Raw genomic sequence first — 22,489 nt, 5'->3', positions numbered from 1 at the left:
TAGTAGTCATGGTTCTCAGGCACTGCCCACATCATCATAAAGTATGCATACTTTTTGTTTTTATTTTCATTTTTGTTTAAAAACAAAAATTCATTAATAATTCCAAGACCAGCAGTAGTCAAATACTGTATTCCACTATTTTACTCATCAAGGAAATACATTTATGTAGGGAGTCCCTATCCCAGTTTGATTGCATACAACTTTATATTTGGTTACACAACTGTTTGTTTGGTTACATACCAGTTTAAACAGCCCCAAAACAAAAGACTACGCCTGCCCGCACTATATTTTCAAAAACCATTGCCTGAGAACCAAATCTTTTATTTTTTTATGCCTTACTATGTTTTGAGTTTCATGATAATACAATCCACCATTATGAGAGATGTCCTCAATGACATGGTACATGTAGCTATGTAAGCTGACAGCCAGAAGAAACAACACCAAGATAAAATGGCTTCAATTCCATTACAATTTGAAGTATGGAAAAGAACTGTTGCTTGAATATGTCACCTTATTAGAACTACCGTATTCGACATAATAAGCGCCCAGGGCGCTCTCAAAATTAGAAATAGTGGGCTCTTAATTAAATGTTATTTTGGTGAAAAACATTTGAAAGATAAATTTCGTGGTTTATGCTGACAGCCTGAAATGTTTATATACAACAGGTATTTTTTTCCAGAATTTAATTGCGTATTATACGCGAATAAATAAGTCTTTTGTACATTGATCAATCAGAAGGGGTGCTAATTGGGATTGTTCATCAGCAAATATATTAGTAAATATCACCGTGCATGGGCGCTTATTAGAGCAGGGCGTTTATTACGTCGAATACGGTAAGTGTAACTTGAAGACGGTGAAAGTGTGAATTACCAAATCAAATGTGCATTTTGCCATAATGTATGCACACATAGCACAAAAGGTATGTGGTAACTGGTATAATAGTCAGCTGACACTATAAAAATAATTACTCTTGACGAGGTAAAAAAACAACTTGTTTTTGCATACTGACCTCGTCAAGAGTAATCATTTGTTTTGTTAACCGAAATTCACTTTAAACTGTCCTCATTTTCATTACAGTAACATTAATACAAACCATGAAATGTTTGTACCAGATGCTATCTAGTTTTTCTTGCAGACGAGTCAATATTCATCATGTGACAGGTCAATACTGATCATGTGATGAGTCAATATTCGAGGTTAGTGTCAGTCAAATGATTTCAGGGTCTACATTGAAATGTATTGTTTTTGTCACGTGGTATGGATTAACCAATCAAATTGCAAGATTCTTAATACAGGTATAACAATACCGGATAGGAATGTAGAAACACTCGCCCCCGCCCACCATCACAGGAGTAAGCCCAGTGATGGATGTCTCCATGTCCTACAAGCAACTCACCATGACTCCTGGTGGTCCTGGCTCTCCATCAGTTCCTGGTGTGCCGGCCTCTCCCTGGAACACAAGCAGTGTATACATTCAATAACACATCACTGTGGGATTAATAGGTGCAGTATTATATAGTGTAAATGTAGACTATCTGTCCACAAAGGGAGGGATACTTTTCATGTTATGGTTCTACATCTGGCACCTAATATAGCAGGTTGGGTTGTATACTTCCCAGGGAGTTGGGAATAAAATTTGACCTGTGTAATATTTTTATTTATTATTATCATTATTATTATTTACAGATTAATTTTTTCAAAATGCAGCAAAAAGGGTTTGGGTGATCCTGGCACAGTCAGGCTGGTTAAGCTCATCATCATCTCAGGGCCCTTGCCCCTTCTATTATTATTATTATTATTATTATTATTATTATTATTAATATTATTATTGATGTTGTTATTACACCTACCTTCTGTCCAGACTCGCCTGCATCTCCAGGTGGGCCAGTCTGACCAGGCAGACCCTGTAAAACAAACCGAGGATGATCACATGTTTTGTACAAAACTTGAACCACCAAATAACAAAGCAATGTTCGCTTTTCAAAAGCTAAATGTAAGACAAACAGATTTACTAGGACATACTTATTTCACCATTAAAAATGGCTCCATCTGTACATCCAAATACACTATCAATAGTATTTATCAATTGCGTTCTGTAAAAAATTATTTGCTACAATGTGTTATGGTATGATTTAGTAGGGAAAAACAAAGTTGGAAAATATGTGTTTGTAACAGCAGTCCCAAAGTTTAAGTTCTTCTGAGGGCATTTTATTGAATTTTAAGGCCCTTTCAAGATCCAGATTTAAAACCATATCAGGGCATTTTATTAGATTTAAGGCCCTTTTAAAGCCTCCAATTTAAGGCCTTTTTCAGGGCATTATATTAATATTTAAGGCCTACTTTAAGACAAAAATTTAAGGTCTTTTCAACCAGATTGTGAGGCAAGGTATCACAACACAAGTGCTCAGCTGGTAATATTCATGAAAATGCTGGTATTACAACATACAATAAACTACATAAGCCAGTATTATCTATCTCACCATTTTAACATTAGCTTGTATCAACTATGTAGGTACTATAATATAACCCCACAGCAGCCATTAAGCTGTTAAGTTATAAACACCTTATTACCCATCTAGGCATTACAAGATAAGAAAATATTACACGTCATTGCATGATATTATCCTCTATAACCAATCTCAACACTGCAATATAAGACCGCATGACCCATCTTGGCATGATATTATCCTGTATAACCAATCTCGACACTGCAATATAAGACTGCATTACCCATCTTGGCATCATATTATCCTGTATAACCAATCTCGACACTGCAATAAAGACCACATTACCCATCTTGGCATCATATTATCCTGTATAACCAATCTAGACAGTGCAATATAAGACTGCATTACCCATCTTGGCATCATATTATCCTGTATAACCAATCTCGACACTGCAATATAAGACCACATTACCCATCTTGGCATGATATTATCCTGTATAACCAATCTAGACACTGCAATATAAGACCGCATGACCCATCTTGGCATGATATTATCCTGTATAACCAATCGAGACACTGCAATATAAGACCGCATTACCCATCTTGGCATGATATTATCCTGTATAACCAATCGAGACACTGCAATATAAGACCGCAATACCCATTTTGGCATGATATTATCCTGTATAACCAATCTAGACACTGCAATATAAGACCGCATTACCCATCTTGGCAGTATGGTATAGGAAATAGTTCACCCACCACTTCTCCCTTGTCTCCCTCAGGACCACGCTCTCCCCGAGGGCCGGGGTCTCCTTGCAAACCAATTCGTCCATCATCTCCCTTAGCACCAGGCCCTCCTGGTCCTCCCTGCAACAAGCATCAGACAAAATACAAGCTAAAGGTGACAAAGCATAGTGTGGAGTTCCTGCACCCCAAGCTTCCTGATGGTCATCTCCAGAGGTAATGTTATGATAGGAAAGAGAGAGAGAGAGGTGTGTGTGTGTGTGTATGTGTCTGGGTGTGTGTGTGTGCGTGTGTGTGTGTCTGGGTGGGTTTGGGTGGGTGTGGGTGGATGCCCCATGCAGATACAGTTTACAGACTTCAGGCCGACTAATCTTTGTTTCCCCATAAAGGACCAGTATGTCGACCATTCTGCAGCATTGTTTGCAAACAATTGCCGATAACCAGCTTATTCTGCAAGAGAAGTTTATGCTCCAGTGACCACACCACAGTCAGTTTTTCTGCACAGCACTTGGGTTGTTAGCCTCACTGTGTGGAGCTCTATTGTTTTGGTCTGAGAATTACATTGTGCATGAACTAAAGGAGTGGAATTATTTCATGCATGATTCAAAAAACCCAGAACCGTCAACAGACTGGCCCTTGAATGCTGAGTGCCAGGGAGAGAAACAACACGTGCCACCTCCTAACATATTTTGGCATGACAGAGCCGGGGATCAAACCATGAACCTTCAACTCTATCCACTAGACCACGGTGGCGGTACTGACTTTACAAACTCACTGCTATTCCATCGATTCCGGGAATACCGGGCGTGCCACGGTCACCCTGATCTCCTTTAGGTCCCATGGCTCCCTCGGGGCCAGGGATGCCTGTCACTCCGGGGGTGCCCTGGAACAAACAAATACATCATCATTATCATCATCATCATCATCACATCATCATCATCCGCATCACCATCATCATATCAACATCATCATCATCCACATCAACATCATAATCATCCACATCAACATCATCACATCATCATCATCTGCATCACCATCATCATATCATCATCATCATCATCAACATCACCATCATCATCATCATCATCCGCATCACCATCATCACATCAACATCATCATCGTCCGCATCACCATCATCATATCAACATCATCATCCACATCAACATCATCCACATCAACATCATCACATCATCATCATCCGCATCACCATTATCATATCAACATCATCATCATCATCATCATCATCCCATCACCATCATCACATCAACATCATCATCATCCACTTCAACATCACCATCATCATCATCACATCAACATCATCATCATCGTCCACATCAACATCATCACATCAACATCATCATCATCCACATCATCACATCATCATCATCCGCATCACCATCATCACATCAACATCATCATCATCCACATCAACATCACCATCATCATATCAACATCATCATCATCACATCAACAACATCATCATCATCATCCCCATCCCCATCCCCATCATCACATCAACATCATCATCATCAACATCACCATCATCATATCAACATCATCATCACATCAACATCATCATCATCATCATCATCATCATCTGCATCACCATCATCACATCACCATCATCGTCCGCATCACCATCATCATATCAACATCATCATCATCCACATCAACATCATCACATCAACATCATCATCGTCCGCATCACCATCATCATATCAACATCATCATCATCCACATCACCATCATCACATCAACATCATCATCGTCCGCATCACCATCATCATATCAACATCATCATCATCCGCATCACCATCATCATCATCCACATCACCATCATCACATCAACATCATCAGGATGCAGGTCAGAAAGCAAAACTACTTTGTACATCATATAAACTGCAGTAAACTGCAGACAAAATCATCTACATCCCTTTTCCTTTTACTTTACGATACAAATACACACAGTAATCTAATCTCTGCATACAGAACAATACCAACAAAACAGGAAATACAACTGAAATCATCACGTCTAGTGATGTTTAATTGCAAATTCAATTTTCATTGACAAAGTTTGTAATTTCTTGTTCAGTCACTTGCAGCAATGTGACACTGTTTTTTACTTTGACAATCTGGTGATTGATATTATGAGCGACATTCCACGCTGTCAGGGAACATCACACAATCAACTATGTCACCCAGCCTGACCACCAAATCACTTTAGTCGTCTCTTACAACAAGCATAATTTGGTGGGAATCCGCAGCGAGCTGGATCATGTATTATATCTAATCTTTCTTTGTAATAAACAGTTTGACACCATGGAATCTCTGTACAGCAAAGTACATCGACACTGAAACATGTCTTCACTAGCGGCCCTTGGACCACGAAACACTTACTGGTGTTCCGGGGGAGCCAGGAATTCCCATTGGTCCTGGAGCTCCAGGTGGTCCCTGAAACAGAGAGACGAATCGTCAGATTGAGTCAGATCTACGGGTAGAGGTAGATAATATTCAACTGTTGATTAATACACAACAAAATATAAAACACACAACAGGGAAATACTACCGGCCATTCAGACACAGTGTGGATGAATCACATGTGTTGTGAAGCTGTATCCATTCTGTGGGTCGGTCCCATTGTAATGAATTTGAGGACATTACGACTCAGCAATATTCCAGCTCAAGAATGGAGGCCTTTAAATAATCAAGTCTGGACCAGACAATTCAGTGATTGATCTTATGAGTAACGTCAGCAAACGATAACATGTTATCAACATAGTCTCCGAGCTTGACCATCTGAAACATTGAGTCACCTCTCATGACCGGCACAGCTTGCTGGGGACCTACACTAACCCAGATTGAGTATTGTTTCTTGCCACTTTAGACAATATTTCAGCTCCATCATGGCATGAGACAATAACTATGGGTTCACACATAGTATCAAAGTGAGATATCTTAATTACCCACCACAACTGACCCACTTACCATAGATCCACAATCGCCAGACTCTCCCTTGCGTCCTGGCATTACCCACTGGCCTACCCCACCTCCCTGGTTTAACAGATCCACATACCATAGATCCATGATCGCCAGACTCTCCCTTGCGTCCTGGCATTACCCACTGGCCTACCCCCACCTCCCTGGTTTAACTGATCCACTTATCATAGATCCATGATCGCCAGACTCTCCCTTGGGTTCTGGCATTACCCACTGGCCTACCCCACCTCCCTGGTTTAACTGATCCACTTATCATAGATCCACGATCGCCAGACTCTCCCTTGCGTCCTGGCATTACCCACTGGCCTACCCCACCTCCCTGGTTTAACAGATCCACATACCATAGATCCATGATCGCCAGACTCTCCCTTGCGTCCTGGCATTACCCACTGGCCTACCCCACCTCCCTGGTTTAACAGATCCACATACCATAGATCCATGATCGCCAGACTCTCCCTTGGGTCCTGGCATTACCCACTAGCCTACCCCACCTCCCTGGTTTAACAGATCCACTTATCATAGATCCACGATCGCCAAACTCTCCCTTGGGTCCTGGCATTACCCACTAGCCTACCCCACCCCCCTGGTTTAACAGATCAACTTACCATAGATCCACGATCGCCAGACTCTCCCTTGGGTCCTGGGGGGCCAGGCATGCCCTGAATACCTGGGAGACCTGTGGGTCCCAACAAACCTCTGGGGCCCTCGGAACCCTGGAGAAACAAGGGCAGATACACATAACATGCCTTGCCAAGACACTGTACTAACAGCATGAGCATGAGCTAAGTAGCTGCAATAGGTAATGACTGCACTCTTACAATATCACTGTTGTATACTCTCCGACAAGAGAAACGCGATTACCATACATATTGTTAAATTTATGAAGAATTACTCATGTTCAAGAGATATGAGATTGGTTTGATGCACAAATGAACATAATGGTATGCTGTGTGAATCGACGCTCATGAACGCATCACATGTGACGTCATAGATCCATGACTCGAGATGCACCTTTTGTCTCTTGCAGGATTAGTGTGTCAAGTTTGGAAATCATGTGCGGCATATCGTGATAAGAATAAAGACACTCTGTGGTGACACTTGACTGATTGTTACTTTTGTCATTAAGTGGTACACATTGGAAACATCTCTTCTTAACGTACATATTTCTCTACATGTTTCCGTGGTCCGCGTTTCTTTTGGCGGTGAGAACACTATATTCCAAATGTGAATATGATCACATGGAACAAACTTCATTTCTTTGAGAATTTGTTATTCATGCAAATGATCAGTATCCGGGAGTGAGTGAGAGAGTGACATGGTTTTTACACCACTTTTAGCCAACTTCCAGCAATATCACAATGAAAGACACTCAAAACGTGCTTCATACATTAAACCCACATAGGGAATCCAACACAGACCTTCAGTGTGCCAGGCAAATGGTTCAACCATTAGGCCACTCCACCGCTCCCATTTAGCCTCACTATTGTCATAGCTGAAGATCATTTTGAGCATCTTGGAATGTGTTATATATTGTCATAGCTGAAGATCATTTTGAGCATCTTGGAATGTGTTATAATAATCACACAACTAACTCCTTAATAACCATGGTTACATGGTCAAATATGTTATAAATGTTACACTACTGAATAGCAAATAGTTCCAGTGGCAGTTTGTACCCATCCCAACAAAGTGTAGAATGCCAGCACTAGATGCTCTCCAGCCCGCGTCACCCACCTTCTTGCCTCGCACTCCCTGCACACCTCGCAGTCCATGTTCTCCATAGGGGCCCTGAAACACATCACATCACATGACACTTCACATGACGCATCACATGGCATGAACCCATTCTTATTATTGAGGATTTCCTCTTTCTTGAAGTAAACTTCTTTACTGATGACAAACCATTAATATTAATCATAAAACCTTGGGACTGTGTAGAAAAGAATATGTTGTCCCAGAAAATTCTTGAAATAAATAATTATGCTTCAGGCTGTTGAGAAAAAAGAGAAATTATCTGCCACAAAAATTACATTTGTTGCAAGGTGATTTTCCTAAAAACATCTTCATGCTAATGGCTTTAATTAAAATAAATATCTGGTTTTGCAGCTGTAGCTGAAACAATATCTAACCTCTAGACAAAATCCCAGGCAATGAGAAATCACTAAATTAAATAATCCCCTGCTTAGACAAGTTTAAAGATTACAGGCAAGTTGGCATGACAACTGGTGTATAAAGACTTACTGGTGGACCCGCTGCACCCTGTGGTCCCTGAGGTCCTTGTGGTCCAGGTGGGCCCTGAAACACAGATAATACAGCTTGGAATATAGACAATACAACAGGGAATATAGACAATACAGCAGGAAATATATATAATACATCAGGGAATACAGACAATACATCAGGGAATACAAACAATATAGCAGGGAATACAAACAATACAGCAGGGATTATAGACAATACACAGAGAAGACAAACAATAAAGCAGGGAATACAGACAATACAGCAGGGAATATAGACAATACAGCAGGGAATATAGACAATACAGCAGGAAATATAGACAATACAGCAGGGAATACAGACAATACATCAGGGAATACAAACAATATAGCAGAGAATACAACAATACATCAGGGAAAACAGACAATACAGCAGGGAACACAAACAATATAGCAGGGAATACAGACAATACAGCATGGAATATAGACAGAACAACAGAGAATATAGACAATACAGCAGGAAATATAGACAATACAACAGGGAATAAAGACAATACAGCAGGAAATACAGACAATACAGCAGGGAAAACCAAAAATATAGCAGGGAATATTGACATTACAGCAGGGAATACAGACAATACAGCAGGGAAAACCAACAATACAGCAGGGAATATAGACAATACAGCAGGGAATACAAACAATACAGCGGGGAATACAGACAATACAGCAGGGAATACAGACAATACAGCAGGGAATACAGACAATATAGCAGGGAATACAAACAATACAGCAGGCAATACATATAATACAGCAAGGGATACAAACAATACAGCATGGAATCTAGACACTACAGCAGGGAATATAGACAATACAACAGGGAATACAAACAATACTGCAGTGAATACAGACAATATAGCAGGAAATATAGATAATACAGCAGGGAATATAGACAATACAGCACAGAATAAAAACAATACAGCACAGAATAAAATCAATACATCATGGAATACAGACAATACAGCAGGGAATATAGACAATACAGCAGGGAATACAGACAATACAGCATGGAATACAAACAATACGGCAGGAAATATAGATAATACAGCAGGGAATACAAACAATACAGCAGGGAATACAGACAATACAGAAGGGAATACAGACAATACAGAAGGGAATACAGACAATACAGCAGGGAATACAGACAATACAGCCGAGAATAGACAATACAGAAGGGAATACAGACAATACAGCAGGGAATACAGACAATACAGCAGGGAATATAGACAATACAGCAGGGAATATAGACAATACAGCAGGGAATATAGACAATAGAGCATGGAATACAAACAATACAGCAGGAAATATAGATAATACAGCAGGGAATACAGACAATACAGACGGAATACAGACAATACAGAAGGGAATACAGACAAAACAGCCGGGAATACAGACAATACAGAAGGGAATACAGATAATACAGCAGGGAATATAGACAATACAGCAGGGAATACAGACAATACAGCAGGAAATATAGATAATACAGCAGGGAATACAGACAATACAGCATGGAATACAGGCAATACAGCAGGGAATACAGACAACACAGCTGGGATTACAGACAATTCAGCAGGGAATACAGACAATACAGCAGGGAATATAGACAATACAGCATGGAATACAGACAATACAACAGGGAATATAGACAATACAGCAGGGAATACAGACAATACAGCAGGGAATACAGACAATACAGCAGGGAATACAGACAATACAGCATCTCCTATGTCCACATACCTTTGTCAGTAAGCAAAGGGAGAAGGGTGCTCAGAACTGTTATTCACTGCATGGTATGTGATATATGAGCAATGAGTGAATGTTGCATAACACAAAGTCAGCATTCGGCGACTGTACATGATCATGTCTGAGCCAGAAAATACGTGACTGAGCACCCAATCTTCTTTAGTCAGATTTTGATAAGAACAGGAGGTCAGCAGACAAAATAGAGTCTATACAGAAATAACATCATAGCTCCAGCAGCTCCATAGTCTTCAGCAACCCATGCTTGTCTGACTTGGATGATGCTTGTCATCATATCCCAATTCCTTAGATCAATGCTCATGATGTCAATCACTGGATTGTGTGGGCCAGACTTGATTACTTACAGACCACCATCATGTAGCTGGAATATTGCTGTCTGCAGTGTTAAACAACAAACACACAAAGCACAGCTCCACCCATGCTGGGGAGACTGATCTGAGCAAAACAAGGTAAGTATAAAGGTAATAGCTTACAAATGGTCCATCATCACCCTTGAATCCTCTCTCTCCTGGGGGGCCAGGATCTCCCTGGAAACAAGAATATGTAAAGGATATATCATATTTCCTACACGTCTCATCCAATACATCATATTTGGTCAAGTCGTGGTCAGATCTTGAGCACATCTACACATGCAGAAAATGTGTAACAAGTAATAATATCAGAATCATCCTCATTATTGTAATATTAAATTGCTTCTGGCTAAAAAAAGGCATTTGGTTTCAATGAGTAACCCTAATTTAAGATGCTGACCTGAGGTGAGGTGAGGTGAAGTGGGGTTGAAAGTCTCGTCCAAGATTATTGCACTTATATAGTGACGTGCATTTTATAGCGCTAGCCCACTGAGATACCATGCAGCAGTTTAACATGAATACCCCACTCAGACACAGCATACTGACTCCGAGTCGTCCAGTCCTTGTTTTAGCCTCTTAATGCCGAGGGACAGGAAGAGCAACAACAAGTACCATCTTTTAATGCCAGGGATCAAACCCTGGCCTTCCACTCTACAGGTGAACGCTCTACCCCTAGACAACAGAGGCGGTCTTAACCTAAGGGTTACTTTGTGCTACTCAGTGTTCATGTCAAAACAAAAATTAAATACACCATATCTTTACAGTTGTAGCATTTAGAAAAAATACAAAAACCTTGTGTCAAAATTTGTAAGGCTTCTGTCCGTGGGTAAATCAGTCGAGGTTTCCACTGTTACAACTAAAGCAATAAAACTCCTGGATTAGAAATTAATGACTTTTATCAAGTGCAATGAAGCTGAAACAAATAAGTCAGTTTATTTATTTCGACAAGAACACTGCGGTGAAAGACGTACCTTATCTCCCTCCAAGCCTGGGGCACCCACGGGTCCAGATGGTCCTCTGTAGCCCTGGAACATGTATACATTATCACAACATGCCCAACACATGTATTAATGCACACACTAGTTTCATCATACAAACGATTGCTGTAATATGTATATAGCAGAACTTTTTCATACCAAATACATGTACTAGAATCTGTTATAATCACTATGGAATGATATAGCATAGATATTGTGTAATTATTTTCTCACTGCAAAAGTTAGTATTTACTTCACATTGATTGGCTGATTCATACACCTTGTTCCATATGTGATTATCAGCAATGTGACAACATCATGTTGTCAGTGTATTACTGCTAATAAGTGAAGATGTTATGTGACTGGCAAATCCACAATTGAAAAGCAAATCCTAAAACCAATTATGGATAATATAGTATAAACTACTTTCAAATAGCTAAATTATGGATTAACTTTCCTTTGTCAAGACTTGTGAATTAATTCAAATACCCTCAGCTTGTACTCTTCACTAATGTAATATGTAACATTAGACAGACTATGTTGCAAAATACATTGTCACATTATGAAGATTTATTCCCTGCAACCTAGCCATATCATTTGAATGCAAACATAATAATAACAATAACAACAATAATAATGGCCTAGTGACCTAATCAACACACTGATAATGACCTACCCTTGGTCCCTGCGGTCCCTGGACTCCAGATTGACCAGGAATGCCCTCTTGGCCCTGAAAGACAAACATTGTACAGTAGACATTGGAGTGAGTGAGTTATCTATGTTCAACCCCTATTGATCAGTATTTCAGTTACATCACTGCATCATCCCTTGCCATAAATGGACACATACTGAAAAATGCATTAACTTTATGGCAAATGCAATGAAAATAAATTACCAATATTATTATCCATTAATACTAGCCTATACTTTTATTTGCTTGATTTATCGAGGAATGACATGTTAGCTCACCATATCTCCCTTCAATCCTCTCTTGCCAAGTGGGCCGGGCATGCCAATACGGCCCTGGAAGATAACGCAAAATAATTAGTAGATGATGATCAATTGTCACAGAAAATAAATACAAAAATGACATGAGCATGGATATAAGTTTGCATAGTTTCAATCAAATGAGTTTGCCTTCCTTTCAACATATTTATTTTTAAGAAATAGGAAAGACTCTCAAGTTTCTGTGTTTCAAGAGTTTCAGTAAACTTGTGTAAAGTCTTTTGTGAGTTTAAATAAATGTTTCAGGGATTTATCTTTGGTACCCTTGATATTGTAAATAACTGAGTTTTATTGATGTTTATATTTTTTGTAACTTCTGAGTAAAATTGGTAACTGTTCATTCAAATTGGGAATTTGTTCTGCCATTTGCTGAAGACTTAGGGCCATACATCAGCCTCTGAGACGGTCTAGATAAGTCCCTGAGAAGCTGCTGGACTGCTTACCCTGATGCCTGTCGATCCTGCTGGGCCTGGCTCTCCCTGGGAACCCTTCTCTCCCTGAAACAACAACACACTGTCTCCAGAACTGGAATCACAGACACCACTGCATAGTTTAAGTGTTGTTTCTTAAAACACTTCGACAGAGATTACTGTAACGGAGAAATCGCTCTAATTTGTTGACAATACTTTCAGAATCAATATATTCAAGTGATTTCTCCGACTTCAAACATGTTATGGTTGATTTATTTTTTTCTCTATCCTTTCGCATTATGACCCATAGTTGCATCATTTTTATTTACGAATGTTCAGAACGACCAGCGAATTCACTACAACAACAAAACCTAGACGGTTGAAAGGACAGTTCATAAGCTGAAGCACAATTTCACACATGGTTGTGGTTCTGGCGTCTCATGTTTTACGCCGCGCCCAGCAATTTGACTTACCGTTTCCCAGATGAATTTTAAATGATGAATTAAATCAGATCGGTTCGAGATTGCACATTAACGGAAAAGCACCAACATACAATTTACATTCTTTCTATACCAATTACATGATAGTTAGGGAAGAGAATTGATGGATGTCAACTTCTTTATTATGAGGAACACAATGTTTCGGAGTACGCTCGTATATACTTACTCCTTCATCAGGTGAATAAAAGTGTAAGCATTTACTCCGAAACGTTGTGTTTCTCATAATAAAGAAGTTTACATCCATATATTCGCTTCCTTATGTCTATCACTTCTAAAGGCCTTTTCAAAGATGTGATACATGCCAGTGAAATGAAATAGAAATTGAAATTGACAAACAAACAAACAAAATTAGTTGGGGGAAGAGTTTGGCATCACGACAGTCTCCGCTTGTTTGTAAACATAACAGTCATTCAGTTGCAAGTTCAACTCCACCCATGGTTGTGGCCACCTATCTCAGTGGGGAGTTGTGACTGGTAGCAGTGATAGAATAGTGAGCTCTGCAAAAAGCCAGTCGCTGTAAGGTGCTTGTTAATTCAGTTACAAAGGGAGACTACTCACGGGAGGTCCTTGAGGTCCAACTGGGCCACCTGTACCAGGAATACCACTCTCGCCCTGCAAGTGTATAGTTTATAGGAATATAGTATATATACTCACAACATGGAAACACAATAATAAATTAGCTTCTAGGAAAATAGCATAAACGCTCACTTCATCAAACATCAATTGATATTAGTTTGTAGGAACATAGTATAAAAACACGCCACAATATACTAATTTGTAGGAATATAGTACATGCATTTTCAGCAAAAAGTATCACATTAAATATCCCTATACACTGTTATGTAACAGCATATTTGTTTGGAGATAAAGAGAATTCAAATCATTCTAGAATTTCAGTTTTAAAGAACTAGTCATAGATTCTCACCTCAATACCTACCATGGCGGCAGGTATCTAACGAAATATGGAATTTTCAACACATCCATTCAGAAGGTATATTGTATAAAAGATATAAATACAGTTTTACAGATGTCAAAAGCAGCATTTCTTTGCCAGCAACCGCAGGTCCAGTGTATATACTTACAGCAGGTCCAGGGAATCCTCTCTCTCCGGGGAAACCTCCGTGTCCGGGGGGTCCAGGGGGTCCTGCCTCACCACGTGGTCCAGCCGGACCCTGAAACATTCACGCACACAGGTCAACTCCTGACTTATACTAAGTCGTATCCAGGATTAGCACAGCATTTCAGTAAAAGAACATTCAAGTTTTGTCAAGATGTCTCTCGAAAAAATCTGAGGCTATACATTTGACCTAAAAAATAATAAATAAATTTCATTAAAAAATGTGATATGCTTCGGGACACATGCTATCGGGATGAAAAGAAGAAACCTCTACAATTGTTTTTTATTAAAATTCATATTTCAACATCCCCAAAGCCGAATCCCCAATTTCCAATACCATTAAAAATTGCTCTACATCTCTCATCTGAGTGAAAATAACCAAACACTCCACCAAGAAGAATTTGTCTAAACTTGAATTTGAACAAAACTAATTCTTTAAAAGCCTATGAGACCCCTGCCAGTTAAACACCCATGTTCAAACAGATTCTATGAAACTTCTAAGAAACAGCTAAAGTTGTCTGAGAAAATGATTAGTTAAGAAACTCTCAGAGGAATTTCCACCGAATCTGGAATAAATCAAATAAGTATAGATATATATTACAAGAAAACTCTCAAAGGGAATTTCCCCTGTATTTAAGGTAAATCCTGAGCTATTTACAGAAATAAAGGTACTCTTTAAACTTTCGAGGGACCATTTTCTCAGACATAAGACTTCCTAAGCAAGCAAAGAACTTATATGAATATGTCCCCTGTACTCTTTAGATCTTCAAAGGAGTTGGGAGTCACATGCTTCTAAAACATGAGTAAGGCCTTACGCTGCTTTTAGCAATATTCCAGCAATATCACAGCGAGGGACACCAGAAATGGGTTTCACACATTGTACCCATGTTGGTAATCAAACCCGGGTCTTTGGCGCGACGAGTGAACACTTTCACCACTAGACTACCCGACCGCCCCTCTAAACTATGACAACATGATGAGTAAGAACATGATGACAGTAAGTTGGTGTATATATCTTATATACCTCTCCTCCAGGCTTTCCTCCAGCACCAGGCAGACCAGTATCACCAGGTGGACCCTGAAACATCCTCCACACGTAAAGGGGTGACCAACAACTTGGTGTTCAGGATTAAACATAAACAGCCTCATAGTTGTATACAAAATATAACAGCCCATGTAAAAATGAGATTTGTTTACAATCCTAATCATAATAATTTCGTCAGTTTTTAAGGTAATATCTGGAAAATACACTAAATATGAATAATTAATTACTATTGCTCATTACTTGTTTTTAACATATTGATTATAGCCAGTGGTTGACAGTCCTTCTATGGATCCCGAGCTCTAACACTGAGAGTATCCAATGTTGGACTTAGTAAACAATTCAAGAATGACCATTGGTCAAAAAAGCAGTTGATAATAAACGATAGTGGAAACATCATACAATTGAGCATTCTTTTTTCTGTATCCTTCATATAAATAATAACAAATAAACTAATTGATAACATTATTCTGCAAAAAAGCTCTTATGATGTAGCTAAACTCAGCATCCCAACAAGATCACTGTTATGACAAAGCATAATTAGAAAATAGTTCACAGTTTCATGATAGATACAGAAGGGGGTACTGCATGAAACCAATCAGTGAAAGTGATTAATTAGAACACTACTCACAGGGTTACCAGGGGATCCTCGCTCGCCCTCAGTGCCGGGCTCTCCTGGAGCTCCCTGTTAACGGAGAACAAAATGATTACATGAAATGTTGCAGTCAATGACATTTTACACACATTCTACACCAAAAAGTTACTACTATTGCAATAGAAAATGGATCTTGTCATTAGTTATTAACATATAATAGCACCAATAAATACAATAATATCCATTTATACATTTGAAACCATTCTTCTCCAAGTTAAAATAAGAGGTATCTAATCTAAAGTTAGACTACCCCAAATGTAAAAACACAGGTTTATCTCTAAATCATTATAACCTGATTAGATATTAGTGAGTTTCTTACAGACTTATGTCATGTGTCTGAATATCTGATGTCTGGAACGATCACAGGGATAGTGATGATAAACTGGTCAAGAATATGAACATTTAAACAACTTGAGGGCAATACAGAGTTTTACTCACAGGAGGTCCCATGACGCCGATTGGTCCAGGTTGGCCGGGGGATCCTGGCAGACCCTGTTGAGACAAACAACACAGTAGTGGGGTGGACTACATCCTGCCACAGTACAAGTTCTACACTGCAACTGGTAGATATACAGGTAACTAATAGGGCACACAAGTACTAGAGTTAGTGAGTGGATTTGAAGAGGACCACTTCCATGGATAGGTTAGTGGTTCAATCCTGTGTCCATGTCAATTCAAAAGACATTGACAATGGTACTTTTTGTTACCCTGCTTTGAGCTCGGAAACATGTCAGGTTGGAGTCCGTTTATTGTGTCTGAGTTGGGTATCCATGTTAAACTGTGGCATGGTATCTCAGTTGGCTTGCACTATTAAACCATTATAAGTCCGGTATAGTACAAACAACCACACACACAGAAGCATGCATGCAATAGAAGTGAAATAATCTTGAACGTTACAAATCCCATCTGTTCAGCAATACATCAGCCATATCAAATCATCCTGCAAAGTATTTTCAGCTAGCTTATAATTTTTAAGTTTGGACCAGGAAAACCAGTGGCTGAAATCATGAGCAACAATCGTGTCATGATGACACGTAAACAGCCAACAACCTGCTCCAAGTCTATCCTCTCTAATTGCCATGCAGCAATAGATGATAGGGACCTATTCTTACCCTGTTCCTCTTGGGGGGGTGGGGGGGGGAGAGAGACAAGTGGTTGCAACAACAGGCAGTTGACAGTTTACCCCTAATATCCCCTATCGGGAAGAAGATTGAAAGTTTGTGAAAAGAAGCTCTATACTCACAGGTTCACCACGGTCACCATTGAAGCCGGGAATACCATCCTTTCCTGGGAGACCCTGGGAATAAACACATGGGATAAATTATTTATACAACACTGAGTCCAAAGAAGGCTTTAATATCTACAACATCATACCATCATTGAAACAGATACATCAATGTGATTATTCATGACGATAAATCAAATCTATATACTTCACGTTTAAGTATTATAATTATGTAATGATGATGTAAACAAAGGATTTTATCATTTGCATAACATGTTACTTTGGGAGACATCGGATTTGTGATTATATAGGCTTAGTGAGAATGTGAATGTGGTTTCCTAATGCAATTTGCAATAATTCACTAAGAGACCAACCATTTGAAAAAATAATTATGCTTCAGACTTTTGATAAAAAAAAGAAATTGCCTGCCACAAATATTATATTGTTGCACAGTGTTTTTCTGAGGCTCATTGTCTTAAATAACAAAATATTTGGTTTTGTAGCTGTAGCCGAAAAAATCTCTAATTCGCTGCTCACGCTTGATCCGGGAGGTCCCATGAGTCCAGTTGGTCCAGGCTGTCCCTGTATTCCCTGCTCTCCCTGGAAGCCTGGGGGCCCAGGAGCTCCGGTATCACCCTTGGGTCCCAGTGGGCCAGGGATGCCCTGCTTTCCTCGCTCTCCTTGCTGACCCTGTAACAAATAACTCAATAGCAACAAAAGTCATCTTTTGCCACAAATCTAGAAACATTATTTGGCCGTATTGCGAAACCCCATTAATCTGGACGGTTGCAATCCATCATGTTTTCTCCAGAAGGATTGTTTGTTGTTTAACGCCGCACTCAGCAATATTCCAGCAATATGACGGTAGCCTATAATTAATCAAGTCTGGACCAGACAATCCAGTGATTGACATCATGAGCATCCATCCACGCAGTTGACATACGATGACCAGCAAGCCTGACCACCCGATCCCATTAGTCGCCTCTTACGACAAGGTTCAGAAGGTGCATGGGAGTCCATCATACACGAGGACGGTACCATTGCTGTAATGGAGACAGCGTTTCATCAACTAAGTGGAACCAGATGAAGCTATAAGACCAAGGGACCAGTGATTTATGATAATCATCAGATGTACAGACTCAATGGGTGCGAATTAGGGGATCCAAAGAACATGACAGTCTAATTGGGCCCAGAAAAGATCAACAATCAATTGGGAAGATCACCCCTAGTCTCTCATACTCACACTGAAAAGAAAATATCCAGAAATTCCCATTCAAGTCTGCAATATTTTTTCAAGTCTAGATATCTTCATTTTGAACACAACAGATTCTGTAGACATCTTTGTATTATATACTAAAAGACAATATTCAAAACATATTTTCATTTCAGAGATTTAATGCTAGTCTAGATCACCCCACAGACAGACAGACAGACAGACAGATAATTTTGTATATGTGGCCATAAGAACAATGACATTTTGTTGTAGGAAAATTTGTCATGGAGCACCAATTGTATATAGGATCTGACCCCCATTGATAAAGAACACATGTATGGTTGTACACTCCTGAAACAAAATCCAACATGCCCGCTAACCTACCCTGGGTCCATGTTCGCCTCTCTCCCCTGGGGGTCCGTGTACTCCCTGAAACACAACATATTCTGGATGAAAGCATTCACAAATCTGAGTTATTATAGGGTAAAAATCCATTCTTGAGGATACATAAATATTGTTAGATGTTATTATTATAGTGATGAAATATGATATTTATCTGATAATACCTAACTAATACCTCACTCGAGTGAAATAACACTTCATGACAGACCTTTCAGTCTTCCTCAATGACATTGTGGTTTTCAGAGTAAGATGATGCGGTTACTAAGAAAATATGCAATAAAGAGAACATTTGTAATTTTTTCAATAAATGCTTCTCATGAACAAAATGACGTTGTCAGGTCACAATATTAGATAAACATGTTATCTGACAAGAAAGTGCCTACATTTACGAAACATTCAAAGTTGGTACCACAAAAACTATAAATTCCAACAAAAACAACTCATATCAGATAATAATTAATGGCATTAAAGATTTTGACACGTCACATGGTTATGTGATAAATATTCAAAGCAGATAGCCCAGTAACTCAAATAGGATACACATTCAACAATATTGCAGATTATAAATCTGCTGAAATCATAAATTTACAGTCACAAATGATATGCTGAATTAGATTTGACATTTTAAGGCATCCCTGTACATGAATATAAGGGGAGATAACTGACCAACTTCCCTCGAGCTCCTCTCCTTCCACGACGACCAGTCCGGCCACGTTCGCCCTAAACACACAAATATTTAAAAGAATATTTTCACCAACAGAAACAGCATCTTGTTTAATTAATATGTAATGATAAACAAAAGCTTTCGTCTTAGTTTAGATAAATTGCAAAACATGCAAGGTTGTGTAAACTTGAATTTTGTAGAGTAAATAGTCAGTGATTAAATACTGACTTTATAAATTGTTATACAAACTGAAAGCTGCACTAACTAGAGTTCAGTATCATAAAATGCAGGCAATCAGAATGAAGATAAGTTGACTACATATATACGGAATTTATCACACACCTTCTCTCCAGGGGGTCCTGGGTATCCAGGGAAACCAGGAATTCCAATCCTACCCTGCAAAATAAACAAATTGAATTGTAACACTGTTTGAATATATGGAACTGCAGACAAATAGCTTGTACAAAATCAAGAATATAAGAATATAAGATATCCTTTTCTTAATTTAAAATAATTGCTAGATTTTTCATGAGGGATCATAAAACGTTTATCTCACCTTTTCTCCGCCCATTCCAACTGGGCCGACCTCACCAGGTGGACCAGAGTCTCCCTGCAAAAATAAACCAACAGATTTACAACTGAAAATAATATACATGTGATATCTAACATTTCAGACATCAAATTATAATCAACATAACTATTGGTACATGTAACTGCAAAAATAATTTTAGTTATGAAATCGCAAATGTTATTTTACAGAATCCGTACCTTTGTGCCATCAATACCCTCGATACCGATGGGTCCACGGATGCCGAAGTTGCCTTTGTCACCCTTGTTACCCATGCCGCCTTTCATTCCATCGAGACCAGGAGTTCCCTAAACAGGAAGTACACACAATAACCTATCAAGGACACTTCAACAAGATTACAATGAGAGTAACAATACACCTCTGTTTTTTAGTGACTTCAAGTAGTAATACAGAAACGTTTGCTATGCAATTGGTTGGTTTGTTGTTTAAAGCCGCACTCAGCAATATTCCAGCTATATGACAGCGGTCTGTAAATAATAGAGTCTGGACCGCACAATCCAGTGATTAATATCATGGGCATCGACTCACACAGAAGGAATTGTGCAACAGTGAAATCTATTGTTGTGGACATTGGATGATGTCATAGAGGCATATCCACACAAATTTGAGGCAAATGAGTAAATTGTTTCGCTGTGATAAGTCAGTAAAATAAGCAAGGGTCTGTGGCCTTTTGAAAATGGACAAACTTGAGAAACATGCAGTGATCAAGAACTTGTATATTTGTGTTTGAGCTCAGGCTTCTTTGTGAGGCTGAGAACTGATCAATTAACCTTGTAAATACATAGGACTCAATGAGAGGTCTCCACTATGTGCAGAATATACCATTATTACACACTTGGATGATATCACACAGATACGTCATGTCCATGATGATGTTATCGCCCGCCTGGAGGGGACATCATCAAGTGAGGTCATCCACTATACTTTAGGTAGCATGAACCAGTTCAGTGACTTAGCCCTTTGCTTTGTTTGTTTGTTTGTTGTTTAACGCCGCATTCTGCAATGTTCCAGCTATATGACAGCTGTGTATAAATAATTGAGTCTGGACCAGATAATTCAGTGATTGACAAAAGAGCATTGATCCATGCAATTGGAATCAACCATGTCAACGAGCCTCTCCACCCAATACTGCTAGCCGCCTCTTAGCATAGTCGCCTTTTATGTTGCAACCATGGGTTGCATTAGTCCTCTGCTAAAAGCAGTTATTTGTACAAAACCGTCTATAGAATAAATCTGTGATGCATATCAAATAGTGATGATTCCAGGTGTTATATGACCCAACAGCGACACCCATCACAAACACATACAAAGGCAAGTCAATTTTTCACATGAAATAATGCAATAACTGCATTCAATACAATGCTTGAATACTTTGAATGCTTTAAAGAGGCCTTTAATATTGTAAACCTACTCAAACAACTTCTGTGACATGAAATATGCCACAGTTCACAGGGTATGAACACATGTGACTGGTCATTACAACAGAACTGCAGTGATATCAGGTGTGTAACCTACCTTGGGTCCAGTGTCACCAATAGGTCCTCTGGGTCCAGAGTCTCCCTTCACCCCCCGGGGTCCGGGGTAGCCAATCACGCCCATTGGTCCTCGAGGACCCTGAAACAACAACATTGTCACACATGATGCCAGGCAAGGAGGATCAATCTTTCAGGCCGCTTAGGTTCACAATTCAATACTGTGAACGTTAAAAGAAGAAGAAGAAGAAGAAGAAGAAGAAGAAGAAGAAGAAGAACAACAACATCATCATCATCATCATCATCATCATCATCATCATCATAATTGGAAGAAGGTAACAACAACAACAAAAATAATTTGTTTGTTGATTTAAAGCCATAATCAGCAATATTCCAGCTAAATGACGGCGGCCTGTAAATAATTGAATCTGGACCAGACAATGCAGTGATTGACATCATGCGCATTGATCTATGCAATTGGAATACGATGACATGCATCTACCAAGTCAGTGAGCCTGACCACCTGATCCCTTTAGTCGCCTCTTATGACAAGTATAGTTATCAATCTATTTATGTAGCACTGTGTTCCAGCTTGGCTGCTCACAGACACTTTACATTATTATGACCCCAGTCAATGGATTAGT

The 22,489-nt window shown here is 39.3% G+C and overlaps 1 protein-coding gene across 1 annotated transcript in view; it reads right to left on the bottom strand.

Annotated features, from left to right (window-relative positions):
* Positions 1-22,489, bottom strand: part of LOC139459873 (collagen alpha-1(V) chain-like) — a 97,012-nt gene that overhangs the window by 17,289 nt on the left and 57,234 nt on the right. The window contains exons 22-47 of the mRNA XM_071241584.1: positions 21,889-21,987; positions 20,553-20,660; positions 20,341-20,394; positions 20,127-20,180; positions 19,787-19,840; positions 19,103-19,147; positions 18,043-18,195; positions 17,524-17,577; positions 16,719-16,772; positions 16,257-16,310; positions 15,608-15,661; positions 14,549-14,638; positions 14,025-14,078; positions 13,000-13,053; positions 12,521-12,574; positions 12,228-12,281; positions 11,546-11,599; positions 10,698-10,751; positions 8,432-8,485; positions 7,925-7,978; positions 6,796-6,903; positions 5,591-5,644; positions 3,969-4,076; positions 3,209-3,316; positions 1,851-1,904; positions 1,397-1,450 (exon numbers count right to left, since the gene is read on the bottom strand). Coding sequence (XP_071097685.1) covers positions 1,397-1,450; positions 1,851-1,904; positions 3,209-3,316; positions 3,969-4,076; positions 5,591-5,644; positions 6,796-6,903; positions 7,925-7,978; positions 8,432-8,485; positions 10,698-10,751; positions 11,546-11,599; positions 12,228-12,281; positions 12,521-12,574; positions 13,000-13,053; positions 14,025-14,078; positions 14,549-14,638; positions 15,608-15,661; positions 16,257-16,310; positions 16,719-16,772; positions 17,524-17,577; positions 18,043-18,195; positions 19,103-19,147; positions 19,787-19,840; positions 20,127-20,180; positions 20,341-20,394; positions 20,553-20,660; positions 21,889-21,987 — 1,791 coding nt within the window. The remainder of the gene's footprint in view (positions 1-1,396; positions 1,451-1,850; positions 1,905-3,208; positions 3,317-3,968; positions 4,077-5,590; positions 5,645-6,795; positions 6,904-7,924; positions 7,979-8,431; positions 8,486-10,697; positions 10,752-11,545; positions 11,600-12,227; positions 12,282-12,520; positions 12,575-12,999; positions 13,054-14,024; positions 14,079-14,548; positions 14,639-15,607; positions 15,662-16,256; positions 16,311-16,718; positions 16,773-17,523; positions 17,578-18,042; positions 18,196-19,102; positions 19,148-19,786; positions 19,841-20,126; positions 20,181-20,340; positions 20,395-20,552; positions 20,661-21,888; positions 21,988-22,489) is intronic.

This window comes from Haliotis cracherodii, unplaced genomic scaffold (assembly GCF_022045235.1).
Source record: "Haliotis cracherodii isolate W230 unplaced genomic scaffold, xgHalCrac1.p SCAF_13, whole genome shotgun sequence".
Taxonomy (NCBI): Eukaryota; Metazoa; Mollusca; class Gastropoda; order Lepetellida; family Haliotidae; genus Haliotis; species Haliotis cracherodii.
Note: the sequence above shows the minus strand (reverse complement) of the source record. Positions and strands in the feature narration are given on the sequence as shown.